This window comes from Lagopus muta, chromosome 2 (assembly GCF_023343835.1).
Source record: "Lagopus muta isolate bLagMut1 chromosome 2, bLagMut1 primary, whole genome shotgun sequence".
Taxonomy (NCBI): domain Eukaryota; kingdom Metazoa; phylum Chordata; class Aves; order Galliformes; family Phasianidae; genus Lagopus; species Lagopus muta.
The window spans coordinates 80,009,679-80,022,603 of NC_064434.1; the positions used below are offsets into that span (position 1 = coordinate 80,009,679).

At 49.6% G+C, this 12,925-nt stretch overlaps 2 protein-coding genes across 5 annotated transcripts in view; one reads left to right on the forward strand and one right to left on the reverse strand.

The window, feature by feature from the left end:
• Positions 1–336: 336 nt before the first annotated feature.
• On the reverse strand, positions 337–8,852 carry MRPL14 (mitochondrial ribosomal protein L14). Its single transcript, XM_048936509.1, has 3 exons — positions 8,525–8,852; positions 2,846–2,939; positions 337–1,119 (listed from the first exon to the last, which is right to left on the reverse strand). The coding sequence occupies exons 1-3, from the start codon at positions 8,772–8,774 to the stop codon at positions 753–755; spliced, it is 711 nt and encodes a 236-aa protein (XP_048792466.1). The 5' UTR covers positions 8,775–8,852; the 3' UTR covers positions 337–752.
• Positions 8,853–9,071: 219 nt separating this feature from the next.
• The window catches only part of TMEM63B (transmembrane protein 63B), a 38,544-nt gene continuing 34,690 nt past the window's right edge, over positions 9,072–12,925 (forward strand). For all 4 annotated transcript variants that reach the window (XM_048936478.1, XM_048936480.1, XM_048936481.1 and 1 more), the window contains exon 1: positions 9,072–9,196. The gene's annotated coding sequence lies outside the window, so the exon portion shown is untranslated. The remainder of the gene's footprint in view (positions 9,197–12,925) is intronic.

Genomic DNA, 12,925 nt, shown 5'->3' on the forward strand with positions numbered 1-12,925 from the left:
ACAAACCTAGGTTCTCTGATGCAGTCTCAAAAAGCTGTCTGGAACTGAAATGTTTCTTCCTGTCAAACTTTCAGTCTCAACCCAACCCTTGTACTGTCCAGAGAGAACAGAAGTTAATTTCCTGAGGTTGATCAGGTGGAGAGCATAGGCTATGTCCCAAACCTACCACATTCTTCTTCCCTTCCCAGCTCTGCTATGTCCTGTTCAACCACACACCACCAAAGTTGCAGGCCATCAGGTTTTCCCTATCCCATTCACTCCTAAAATCTTCTTTCTGAGGCAAAGATGAGGAAACTTAACACTTTTCTTGAAAGGACCAACAATTCATTACACTGCTCTCATCTCTCCTACTTTATTATAAGTGAATCCATTTTGTACATCCCAGAACCATCAGGCCAGGGACTGGGCTTTGTGTCTTGCTCCAGCAGAACTGTGAACAGTCGAAATAGGGAAAACAGAGCATAAGCAGTACAAAACAATACGGATTTTCATCTTCTTACTTTAATAACTGGAGACCAAAGTAACATCAGCAGAGCAGTGTTAGTATACCATTTCCCAAACATGCTGTTTTCTCTTCTGGAGAAAAAAAAAAGGCATTTCAGAATTTAAATTAGCTGTTTGTATGTCATAAACAGGAAAGGAGACTCTTAATTAACCTCAACTTCTGCGTGTTTCACCTTTTTCTAGAAAAGGACCAAGGAACAGGTACTGTAGGAAAGGGTATGAACAGGATTGCCAGAAATCTTTAACTCTCACACAAAGTTGCGGGCAATGGCCAAAACTTTGGAGAACTCTCCTTCTCTCTGCCGCAGGATATAGGGTATGGGTGTTTTTATTCTAGTTCCTAACGGATTTCCGTTGTCTTCTATGAGCACCACATTGTTAGAATCAAACCTAGGCGTCATGTGAGGACCAGGCATCTTGTGTCCTACAATCAAAGCCTTCTTCTTTTCTCCTTTGATAGCCAGAAGGATCTTATCTCCTACTTTGCCAACTCCAGTCTTGTTATACACGTGGATACACTTTGGTGGCCGGTGGTAGGGCGCGTTTCCCAAGGCACTGTTGTCCACCACTCGCACGCGAGTGAGTTTCTGTATTGCTCGGCATGCTCCACTGACACTGGCAAAAGACAGGAAAGAATGAGAGACAGATCTCCCCAGTAATCCTTGGGGAGCAAGGGCAAAGCCAGCACGGGATCTTGTGCCTACAAAACCACTCAGAAGTCGCCAGCGACAAATACGTACCATATGGCTGACACATCCATTGCATTCAGTGCGTTCTCTGAAAGCCAGATGCTACTATGAGCTTTGCACACTCTTCAGTAAACATCAAACATAAGACAACGGTTCTACTCTGAAACACGACTAAAAGAAGAGTGGCTTGTATTTACTGCCTGTATTTTATTTTTTTTTTTAAAGCAACTGTGGATGATTCAGTTCAACTTCAATTTACAAGCGAAAAAAATGCACTTGCTTCTCCCACAAACAGGAAGCTAAGACTCAAGTCAGCCTCTTTCAGTCTTGTACACAGTACCCAGCAATTTTCTGACCAATCTCCTTCTCAGTGAAGTGCATGAGGTGCTCTCACCAACCTTATTCTGCTCTCAATGAGACCTCTGAGTCCCACTGTGGCTGTGCTAAGCTGCTGCCAATTAGAATCACCATCCCCATGTGGGAGGAACCCAGAAAGAAGATTCCCTTCTGTGTCTGCTTGCACTGTGGGATTATCAGGAGTAGCAAGAAATAACAGCAATACACTGCATGGTTCTAAATCAGTAGATTTGACTTTGAATACACTTGAGAGCAGCAGGGATAAGCTGAGAATTTAACTTCCCTTTCAGGAATTGTTCTTCTTTTATCACACCCCACTCCTCTGTCTGCCAGGTTATGGTTGCACAACACAGAAGGCAGAACAGCAGAAGTTTAAAGGAGGAGCATTGCCAGAGGGAGAAAGGGAAACCTAGGCTGCACAAAGTCTAGAAAGCAACAGTAGCAAACTGACAACTATGAATGTGTGACTGCCTCATTACTGTTAGACAAGATAACTGCACAAGGTGGACTTTTCTTCTCATTTTTGACACAGTCTTAGAGTGGAAGTCCCCACATCCAAAAGCAAGCTCACCACACAGGAATGATTTCTCAGTTCAGGTTGCTGACTTGCGTTCCAGCAGCAGCACTCCTTGTCTCAGGGTTTTCACCTCCTTCTCACTGTCAGTGCATATCCTTTAAATATGTGGTGGAAGAGCTGACAAGAAGACGTGTGCCACTGGATCTTATTCTTACAAACAAGGAAGATTTGGGATGTGAAGACTGAGGTCAGCCTTAGCTGCAGAGACCATGAGATAGTGCTCAGGGTCTTATATGGAAGAAACAGGGCAATAACCAGGACTCTGGTCTGAATGTCTAAAGTCCTGGACATCAGGAAAGCCAACTCTGATCTCTACAAAGACCTAGTTAGAGGTATCCTGTGGGTTAGAGCACTAAAAGGAGCCAAGAGAGTTGGTTCAAGCACCACTTCCTCCAAGCTCAAGATCAGCACATCCCTAAGCGTAAAAACCAGGAAAAAGTGGCAGGAGACTCGCATGGATGAGCAAGGAGCTCATGTTAAAACTTAAATGGAGAGTTTAGAGAACATGGAATGTCTGCAGAGTTTGAATCATGTTCTGACCGCCAGGAACTTGGATTTATTTGGATTCACTTCACAATCTGCAAAGAGACATCTATGATATTTTTCTTATATTACATTATTCTTTTTTAATTAGAAATACTATATCTTACGCTAGATTTACTTAATAGCATCACTTCCAAGCAAGAAAATAAAACCAAAAGCAGGATTTGAAAATCACCTGAGGTGTCGCTGGATGACTGCGTTGCTCAGATGGCTTAAGGAAAATCCCAACTGCCTGTGCAAGAGAGCCATTTGGATTCTGGTAAGCTGCCCTGTTAAGAAATAAGAGAATTATGAACTCTGGGCATTGTACAGAATTTTTTTCACTCCCTTTTTCTTATGGCAATCACACACTAGGGTTTCAGCAACTTTTTGTACATTTGTAATCCTCAGCATACAGAGTTCTAACAGCATCACTAGCATGCTACAAAGCACAGCAAGAGCCTCTGCCTGAATTCACTAGAGAATATAATTGAGATGTTTATACTATAAAGCTGAGTTCAGTACCCCTGAGCTGCAGTCTTCTCACAAGGTTAAAGGCTCTTCTGTGCACTGTGAACCATGTAACAACAAACAAGTTTGAGAATTTTTGGATATGAACAGCTTCTAATTTAGAAACTAGAGTGACCAGTAAAAGCTATCAGTGTTGCCTACAAGACCAGGCAAAAAGCCAGAGATGCTCTGCAGACTGGCATCAAAGCATCAAAACACAAGCTGCTAGACAAACACAGCTCAAGCACCAATGAGGGATTCCCCTTGTACATATACAAGCTGTTGAGCATTGTTTGGAGCCCAACATCTCACTCCTACCAATCTTGCTTTGTTACAGCTGCCTAGAAGGAAAAGCTTCCCATGCCTTCACAGTGCTTGCTCAATCCCAACCAAAACACTACCCTGATCACAGCAGAACCAGGTTACAAGGCTAACCTCTGAGATGACCGCACCCTCTTCCCTAACTGCATCCCTAGTTGCTCCCTAGCCCCATTCTGTCAAACGGATCAGGACCAGCCTGCTGAGTCAGTCACAACAGCTTATCTGATCCCAGCTCACTTTGCCAGACATGGGCTAGGAACAATGACCCAGGCAGCTATGGCAGCACATCCAAGCAACAGCAAGAAGCAGCAAGGATGCCAATGCCATCCTGTTTCAGGCCAGCTCACACAGAGTGAGACTTCTCTCTGACTGCAGCTTGCTGTGTCACAATGCCTACCTAGACCTTGGCAGCATAACCAGCATTTGCCCTGCTTCTCTCCTCTCTAAACACTAAAATTATATGGACCACTTATCTCTCTTTGCTGGTATTGAGCATAAGGCCAAATTCTGGAGTCCCGTGTTGTGAAACTGTTTTTTTTAATAAAGATGACCTAACTTCTCCTTAGAGCACCCTGAGCGAAACATGCATTCTCCCATGTGTGACAAACCATCTCAGCTGTCAGCCAGGCAGGTTTGGAATAGATAAAAGCTATAATCAGCACTTACATTTAGTCGATAACAAAGCCACATTTCTGTTGGGCAGAAGATGAAGTCTCCAGATGACTCAGGGTATCTGTTCTGAGCTCACCTCTACCACTCCTGCACTAAAACAAAGACCCCAGGGAGGCTGTATTTTTCAACAGTGCCTCACCTAAAAGTGCAAGCATAGCAAAAAACAAGGCCCTGCAGTATTTACAGTGTCGCTGGCTATCAAGGCCTGATTACCTGGCCTTGCTGTTAGGATTGCTACACAACCTCAGCTTAACTCCCTTGCTGTAATCCTACGCCCTGTGCCAGCAGGTAGAACAGCCCGTGTCCTGTTCTGCACATGGGTGTGCTGCTTCCCAGGGTGCAAGAGTGCTCCTAATTCCTCCAGCAGCACAGCAAGGCCTCGGAGCCCACCAGAAGACCTAAACTAGCAGCACTGCTGAGTCAACCTCTCTATTGCCTCTGAGAGGTGTGTTTTGGGGAGGACACCATCGCCTTCACAGCTGCGTAGGGCTGACAGCCCTGGGCTGCAGGGCAGGGACAGGAACATGCTCTGCCCACTGTCAGAGGGACAGCAACACCGCAACCAGCTCAGCGTGCTCAAGGCCATGTGTCAGAGCCCCAGAGTGCTGCCTAAACTGTGAACTCACTACCCAGTCTCACGAGGAGTCACCGCTTGTTTCTACCCTGTGGCAGCAGTGAAGGTTTGAAGTTACAAAACTTCTGAGTGAAGCATCAACAGTTTAAAGTGTACAAGGACTGTTTATTTTTCCACATGACTCAGTATCCCTTCGCTGCTAGGAATTATTCCTCAGTATATTAAGATGTGTCATAAACTAAGAAACTCTGAGTGATTGATTACTTGGAATGCAGCATCCTGTTCGGAATTGAGTAAACAGAATATTTCCAGTGAGCAAGAAGGTTCAGGGCAGTAGGAAGAATGCTTCTGTGGCAAGGAGCCTAGCATGCAAGGAAGGGTGCAAGTGGGTTTCTGAACAATGAATCATACCCCTAACTGTAGGAACAAGCCAGCTTCCCTTCCAGAAACAGCCTACCCTTTGGGTCTGGTTCCAGCACTCCTCAGTGTGGCCCAGTTCTACCTCATTCCCTCTGTGGCTGGAACAGACACCTGATCTCCTTTGCCCTTTGTTTTGCCCACTGTGGAGGAGCTAAGACCAAACTAAACTTGCAAGGGCAGAGAAGTCATTCACTGCAGCACAAGCACTCAGAGCCGGTGCCAAAAGCTGAATGCTACTAAGGAGATGAAAGTCCCCTCCTTTCCAGAGCTGATGTTGTCTCACACTTTCTGAAGAAGGCTGTGCTTAGCACATGCTTGGGGAATGCACATGACCTGGGATTGCTCCCAAAGGTGGATCTCCGATTGTGGTCCCTTATCCAACTTCACTGCTCAGAATCATATGGTAAGAGTATCCCTATAACCATTAACCAGGAGCATGTGTGCACTAACTCCTAGGAAGTCTGCTGTTGGTATTGCCCAGCTGATGGAGGAGTGCACTCTGCCGTAGCCTGGACAGGAGAAATAGCACTGGTGCTTTGCATTTAGTCACTCATGTGCTCCTGATCAAGGAATTACCTTGGAGGAGACTTTTGGAGGTCAGCTAGTCCAACTTCCAGCTCAAGGAGGATTAACTTCAAAGTCGTTCATATGAGGCAAGAGTAGTATTAAAAAGCACCTCAGTTTTAGCAGTGGCTCTTTCTCATGGCTGGAGAGACTCAAGTTCTTGAAATCCAAATCTTAGAGGCACACAGCTTCTTCCTGCTCCATAAACCAGTTAAAAATTCACCCAGAATTCAGACTGAGTTCAGATTCTGAAAAGGGGGAGGAGTCTGCTAATCAAATACTCACTAGGGTGACCCAATTTCTACTTCACTGAGTCAGACTCAACACGCAATAACTCGCTATGGCAAACACTCCCTTCTCATCTCAAGGACCCTTCAGCATTACCACATCCAGTGCAACAGACTGACATCAAGTTCAAAAACCACACCACAAAGGGGCTCTTCATTAGGTTCACACTTCTGGGAGTTATTTACCCACTGCACCATTTTCAAGTACCATATTAAAGCTACTACCTTCACCACCTTCCCAGATGGTTAAAGAAGTGATTTATATTTACCACAGGCTAAAGTGGTTTTTGAATGGTGGAATTCTGGAAAATTTCATCCCAAATAACAGCATTGGGTTACATACAAGTTTCATAAAACACATGCAAACACACGAATAGAACACCCCAGGGAGCTGATATGAAGCAAGGACATCCTCCAGATAAGGAAGGCAGAATTACATACATGCTTTAAGCCCACTTCAGGGCGCACAGTACTAACAAAGGAGTCCTCTGATCCCACAAAACACATTTCCATCAGCTCCCTTATACTGGCTCCAGCATTCTTGTTAGACAGTACTGTTTGTAGCCTGACTGCATGAATGCCAGAGCAAGAAGATGTGGCAGAACACTGGCAAATCTCCCTTCACTTACATTGGGAGAGCAGCTCGAGAGATTCTGACGAGAGAAGAATCTCTTCCATTTCAGCAAAAAATACAAATGCATCTCACAACACACAGTATCAATCTGCTCTACTAATATAGTCATGGGAGCACTAAAAACATCTCTGTCTGAACACTCAATGGAACAGTGAGTGAACCACTCAATGGAACTCAATGGAACAAGCTTTTAATCAATGGTGCAAAGCCTAAAACCCAGTTAAGATGTCATTCTTACTTTGCCTGCATCCTAGAGTAGAAGTACTTTTAAATAATGCTATTAGCTAGCAGTCCAGTATGGCTTTCCTTTTTAATGAGAAATCAGAAATGACATCTGCTCCCTGCTCCCCCTGAAGAGCTGTAGTTCCACAATCATTCAGTTATTTCTATTTCAGCTTGTAACTCACCCACACAAACAGGCCACAGGGAGAGTCAACGGATGTGCAAAGCAAGTCCTGAGGCCAAAAGCTGCTGTCAAAATACAAAGTGATCTGAACCGTCAAACAGTGGGGGCCAGCATTCTAAGAGATGAAAAAAGACACGCTCTGGGCACCACAAAGATTTGACCTGCATCTGCCATCTATTATTAAAACACAGGAAATAAATCCAAGACAATATGTGCAATGCAAATACCCAAACCCCTACTTGGCCACGATGGGTTTATTTATAAAATGCCTGTCAGGGTGTGCTGCAAGAGACAGAAAAGAGTTGTGGGGTCGATCCATTCATGGCCATCCTCGTAAAGGAAGCGATGTGATTAAGGGCTTGGGTATGTTAAAAATACACAAGATACCCATTACCAAGACAACTGGTTTTGCACTAATGACAGGCAGAAAGGCCAAATTCACAAAGAGAAATTAAGTCTTCATGAATTCCATTTATGAGTAGTATTAGCTATTAAACAGGGTATTTACTGATCTGAGTTACCAACAGCAACTCATTGCAGGTACATCTGCTAAAAGCTCTCCAGTGAAACACGCTAACCTCATTTGCACAATCAGGAAAAGCAGATAAAAAGAGCTTTAATGGAAAACTTACTTTAGTTATTTTAAATATCCAGAAGTCCAAGCTCTAAGGTACTTATATCTGTTCCAGTATCCAAGCACATTAAGACATTACATACATTCATATCCACGGTGCTGTACTAAAATAGCAATGGACTGTTCCCAGTGTATCACAGAATCATAGAATGGCCTGGGTTGAAAAGGACCACAGTGATCATCCGGTTTCAACCCCCCTGCTACATGCAGGGTTGACAACAACCAGACCAGGCTGCCCAGAGCTACATCCAGCCTGGCCTTGAATGCCTCCAGGGATGGGGCATCCACAGCCTCCTTGGGCAACCAGCAGGAAATTAAGCCAAAGAGAGAACTTCCTAAGGTCAAAGGAAAAGGGTGGCAGAGTAGATTTCCAATCCCAGAAGCACTCACATGGTCTGTGGGGATGGAGGCAAAACCTGTCCTCGCTAGTGTCTTTTGGAGTCACACATAAATTGAGAGAACAACTTGCAGACCACTATCTCACTGCTACTATCTCCTTTTGGTTGCATCTCCACTACATCTAAAAGCACTGAGGTCTCAGAACAGGACCACAGACAGCAAGCCACAAGCCCACATCCTGTTTGCAGCCGCAACCTGTGTGACCTAATCCCAACCAGCAAGGTGTGATCACCAACTCGCAAGCACTGAAGTGTGATGGCAGGGAAAAGGAGCCAAGCAAGAAGGAGAAGGTGGGGAGTGGCAGCTCCATCATTAAGAGCACAACAGAAGTCAGGAACCACTGACCTAGGTCAGCTGTCCACAGAAAGGTGAATGCTAGTAGCTCTCTTCGAAAGGAACTGCTCCAAAGGAGGGTTTAGGGGGCTAAGCAGCAGGGCCCAGGCTGCACACACACCTCCCGAGTCCCCACAGCACGCAGCACCGCTTGGTCCACGCTGCACATCAGGGCACAGGAATCCCGCTTCCATCCCGCCATGCAACCACTCATAGCCTAACCCTGGCAGCACGGTCCCCAAAGGATCCCGAAACGAAGAAAGCGTTCCGGAGGACACGGCGGCCGCGTGTAAGCACCAGAGCAGCCTCCGCGTTTCCCTCCTCCCCGGCCCACGAGGATCGGCGCAGGCGGCATCTGCACAAGGCGCCATCTGCACAAGGCCGCAGCCAGGCCCGCCCGGAAGGCCTAAGGATCGGCGACCTCCAGCACCGGCGGCGACAGAGACGGCTGTTCCCACACAGCCACCGCCGGACGCCGGACGCCGGCTGCCCGCGCCGCGCCGCGCCCCGCCTCGCCCCCAGCCCACCGACCGCCCCCACACCCGCCGCGCACCTCAGCGGCACCGCGGCCCTCCGCCCGCCGGCAATGCGCACGCGCGCTCCGCCGCCCGCAGGCCCCGCCCATCGCTGTGCGGTGCCGAAGCCACGCCTGCTCGAGGCCGCGCCCCGCCCCGAGCCCAGCCGAGCCGAGCCGATCGTTCCCTGCCGTCGCGGCGTAGCGCAGCGCGGTACCGCAGCGCCCGGCGGGGCGGCGGCAGCGGCAGCCCGGGAGCCCGTCCGCGCCTGACGCAGGGTAAGCGGTGCGGCATCGCGGGGGGCGGCGAGGCCGGCGGGAAGGGCTCGGGGAAGGGGGGAGGAAAGGAGGACGGCGAGGCCGGCTGGGGCGGGGGGCTGCCATCTTGGAGCGGGGAGAAGCCCGCGGCCGCGCCGGGCTGCGCTCGGGCGGCGAGCGGCGCGGCTACGGCCCGCCCGGGACGGGCCCCGTGCTGAGCGGGGCAGGACGAAGCTAGGACCGCGGGGCCGTTCGCTCCGTCCCCTCCCCGTGCGCTCGGCCCCGCGTCGGCCTCGCGGGGTGTTCGCTGCCCGCTGCTGCGGTGTCTTCTGGACGGCCCCTCGGGTGCCCCGCCCGTACGTGGGACGAAGCTCCGCGGGCCTCAGGCTGCGGCCGCACCCCCTTCCAGCCCCCCGCCTTAATGCTTCCAGAGCTCGCGGAGCTGAGCGCTGGCCTCGGAACCGGCTGCTGGAAGGCTCTGTGCCTATTGGAAATAATAGCAGTGCTTTAAAGACGTGGATCCTATTGACTGCATTTAGCTGGCGTCCGCCTGAGAGGGTCTTTCTCGTGCTGGGCTCTTTTACGGTCCTTAAGGGCTGGGGCCCACCTGCAGCCCTCACCTGGGTGCGGAAGCGTGATGGAGATGAGGCTGGGAGCAGGCTCTGCTTGGGCTCAGGGGTGTGCTTGGTTGCCTCAGGTTTGTTCTATTTCCAGCCGCTGGTAACCTTGGGAGGAACTGAGGCTGCTCTGTGTTCTGAGGTGTCGATTTTCCTGTTGGGAGTATTGCTCTGAGCCTTGCGATGCTCCGGTTTCTTCCCCTTTGACCGGAGCGTGGTGTCACTGTCATGAAGCATCCCGGGGTCAGGAGTTAAAGCAGCAAAAGGAAGGTGCCGAGCTATGTGCTGCTGTTGTCTTCTCGCTCAGGCTTTCACAGTATCCTCAGTCATGTTTCCTAGCAAGAAAATGGCCTGGAAACGGGCTTTCTTCTGATAAATGTTTATACAATAAAGTAGGATATGCTTCTTTCTAAGAACAAGGATGCAAAGAACATCTCTGTGAGTGTGAGACCTGCAGCAGAAACCTGTACACCAATGGCCTGTCTTTCCTGTCTTGTAGTCGTGCTTTCAGTGAGCGAAGGGCACTGAGTGGGGCCCTGCCAGCTGCCCACATTGCCTCCTGCACCCTTGGCATGGTGGTTTTGATCTCAGTGTGCATTCCTTCCATCAGTGCCCATCCTTGCGATGGGGTCTACGAGGGGCTGCAGCTCCCAGGCAAAGGAGGCCCCTGTGTGTGGTGTTGTGCTGCCTGCAGGCAGCACGATTAGGGATCCGATGGCGGATTTGCATATCAAAGCATCAGCTTTGTTCTGATGACGGAGGCGAGGATGATGGTGGGGCTCACTGGGGAGCGGGCTGGAGCTTTCCCAGAGCTTTTTTGGTGCAGAGATGAAGTGAGAGAACGGGGATGTTTGGAGAACGTGTTTGTTTCCACGTCTGTTAAGACCTTCTTTAATTAACAGCTGTTTTCCGGGGGGTGGGAACAAAGGAGAGGGGCCACACCTCTCTCTCGGACCCGAAGCCCCTCTCCCCTCCCATAGGCACCTGCCCTCGGGTGAGTCTGCGTTTCCTGCCTGTGCTGGGCTGCATCTCCATCCCCATGGCAACCAAGCCGAAGTAGCCTTTCCCCGTGGCACCGGGTGTTGCACTGCCCTTCGACAGCCCAGCCCCGTGGAAGGGACATGGTGGTGCTGTGCCCCAAACTAGGCACGCAGTGCCGGGTCTGGCCCGATGGCGGAGGTGGCAGGGAAGGGAGCGGCTGGGCTGTGTCCGTGGGGATGCTGCGTGACTCAGAGGAAGGCCTTTGTCTGGTGTCAGATTGGTGCCTCCCGCTCCTCCCAGCTCCCCCGAGGCTCTGCTGGAGCTGAGAAGACAGAAAGCAAGTGCCTGTGTGCGAGCATGGCTCTGCTTTCATCCCTGGTCAGTGTGATGGCTGCAGCCACTGCGAGCGGCAGTTTTTGCACTGACACATTGTGAGCTCCAGTAGGGACCCCTGGTGCTCTTGGTGCAGTCCAGCTTCTGGCCCCTGCAGCCCCAGGTCTGTGAGTATGCCTGCTGGCTTGGTTGCTTTGATTGTGCTCTGGCTATGATGGATGGATTCCTGATAAATATGAGTAAATAAAAAATCCAGGAATTATTTTGTGTGTGTGTGTGTGTGAGTACACACAGTGCAAGAGAGAGAGGGCAAGATTTGTGGTGCTGGTGCCAGGCCTGTGAAGCAGAGGCTCACAGTGTGAAATAGCTTTTCTGTGAGGCTGCAGGCCTGTGGTTGGCACTGCTCTCTGCCCTCTGCTCCAGATCAGCTGCAGGAGGCGGAGGCTCCCTTGCAAAATGTGAGATGTGAATGCTTTTCTCCGTGTGTCTCTGCAGTGTTTGCTCCTTTTTGCTAGGTTCTCTCTATGTGCATGTAATTGCTAAACAGTACTGCAAATGCTTCTGTTTTCCTCACTGCTCCTGCATGTCAAAGAGTCGTAGAATGGCTTGGGTTGGAAGGAACCTCAAGGATCATCAAGCTCCAACCCCCCTGCATTGAATACTACATCAGACTGCCTGGGGCCCCATCCAACCTGGCTTTGAACACCTCCAGGGATGGGGCATCCCATGTCGATGCTGCCTGCCTATCTCCCAGCTCTGCCTCCACAAGTTTGTAGTTGCTTAGTGCTGGCAAGGTGGGGATCCTGCTGGCAGAACTTTCTGCATTTTCCAAGCTAGGTCTCCTGTCAGCACCTGGAGGCAGTGGCTGCAGGCAGGGCTCATGCCTGGCTCTGCTTGCTGTCTTCTGCAGACATTTCCTAAGCTTCCAAAACCCAGCAGCCACCAAAGAGCCCCTCATTTTCCCTGCCTGAAGAAGGCACTGTGAGCTTCCACTGCCTTGTTTTTCTTGTCCTGCTCTCACCTTTGCTTCTCCCCTTTTCCCTGAGGGTTCCTGCGCTAAATTCCTTGCAGACCTCAACTCTGAGTAGCAGCCAGTGGGGCTCTAGCTTGCACTTGGTGCTTTCACGAATTAAACAGTGGCTGTTGGTAGGCTCTATCTCTTGTTCCTTCAAAGCTGGGGAATGAGACAGTCTTGGTACTGTCTGTTACTTAGAGGAAACCCAGATGGCTGCAGGCCTCATCTCCTGCTTGAAGCAGTCATCATCAGCTGGTGTCTTCTGTTTGAAGGTCAGGCAGAGCCTTGTAGTACTGCAGGGCTGGGGAGGGTATCTGCTTCTGACTTGATAATAAATATAGTGCCATGGGTCTAGGGAATGTCTTAAAACAGATGCATCCCTCAGCTTTGTACTTATTATCTAGCTTCCCTTTGTATGAAACACTGGGCTCTGGTGTTGCTGGTGAGGCAGACATCTTCCCTGGGGTGACTGTGTTCAAGCTGGTGATTTGGTTTGGCTGGGCTCCTCTCTATACTTGAGGCATAGACCTGCTAACAAATTACTGTGTGCCTGTTACACCGCGGTAACTGCCCAAGGGTTTGTTGTTACTCACTGTAGAAAAGCAGTTCACTTGACATGAGTTGCAACATTATGAATCTGGAGGAAGGAACTGAATTTGTGCTGGACACAAAACCATGTGAAGACTGGCTGCAGCAGGAGGGTCATTGCTGTTGGACAAAGCAAAGAAGTGGCTGAGTGGAGAAGAACAAATGCAAGGTGACAGTAAGTAGGAACTCTGTCTTCACCTGGAACAGAAGGTCAAG

What these genes read in the sequence shown, in the direction of transcription:
- MRPL14 (XM_048936509.1), bottom strand. Translation starts at nt 8,774, where the DNA reads ATGGCGCCTTGTGCAGATGCCGCCTGCGCCGATCCTCGTGGGCCGGGG. An exon ending in GTGCTGTGGGGACTCGGGAG is followed by an intron (nt 2,940 to 8,524) that starts GTGTGTGTGCAG and finishes ATTTCTTAACAG; the next exon opens with GGCAGCTTACCAGAATCCAA. An exon ending in GTCATCCAGCGACACCTCAG is followed by an intron (nt 1,120 to 2,845) that starts GTGATTTTCAAA and finishes GTCTTTTGCCAG; the next exon opens with TGTCAGTGGAGCATGCCGAG.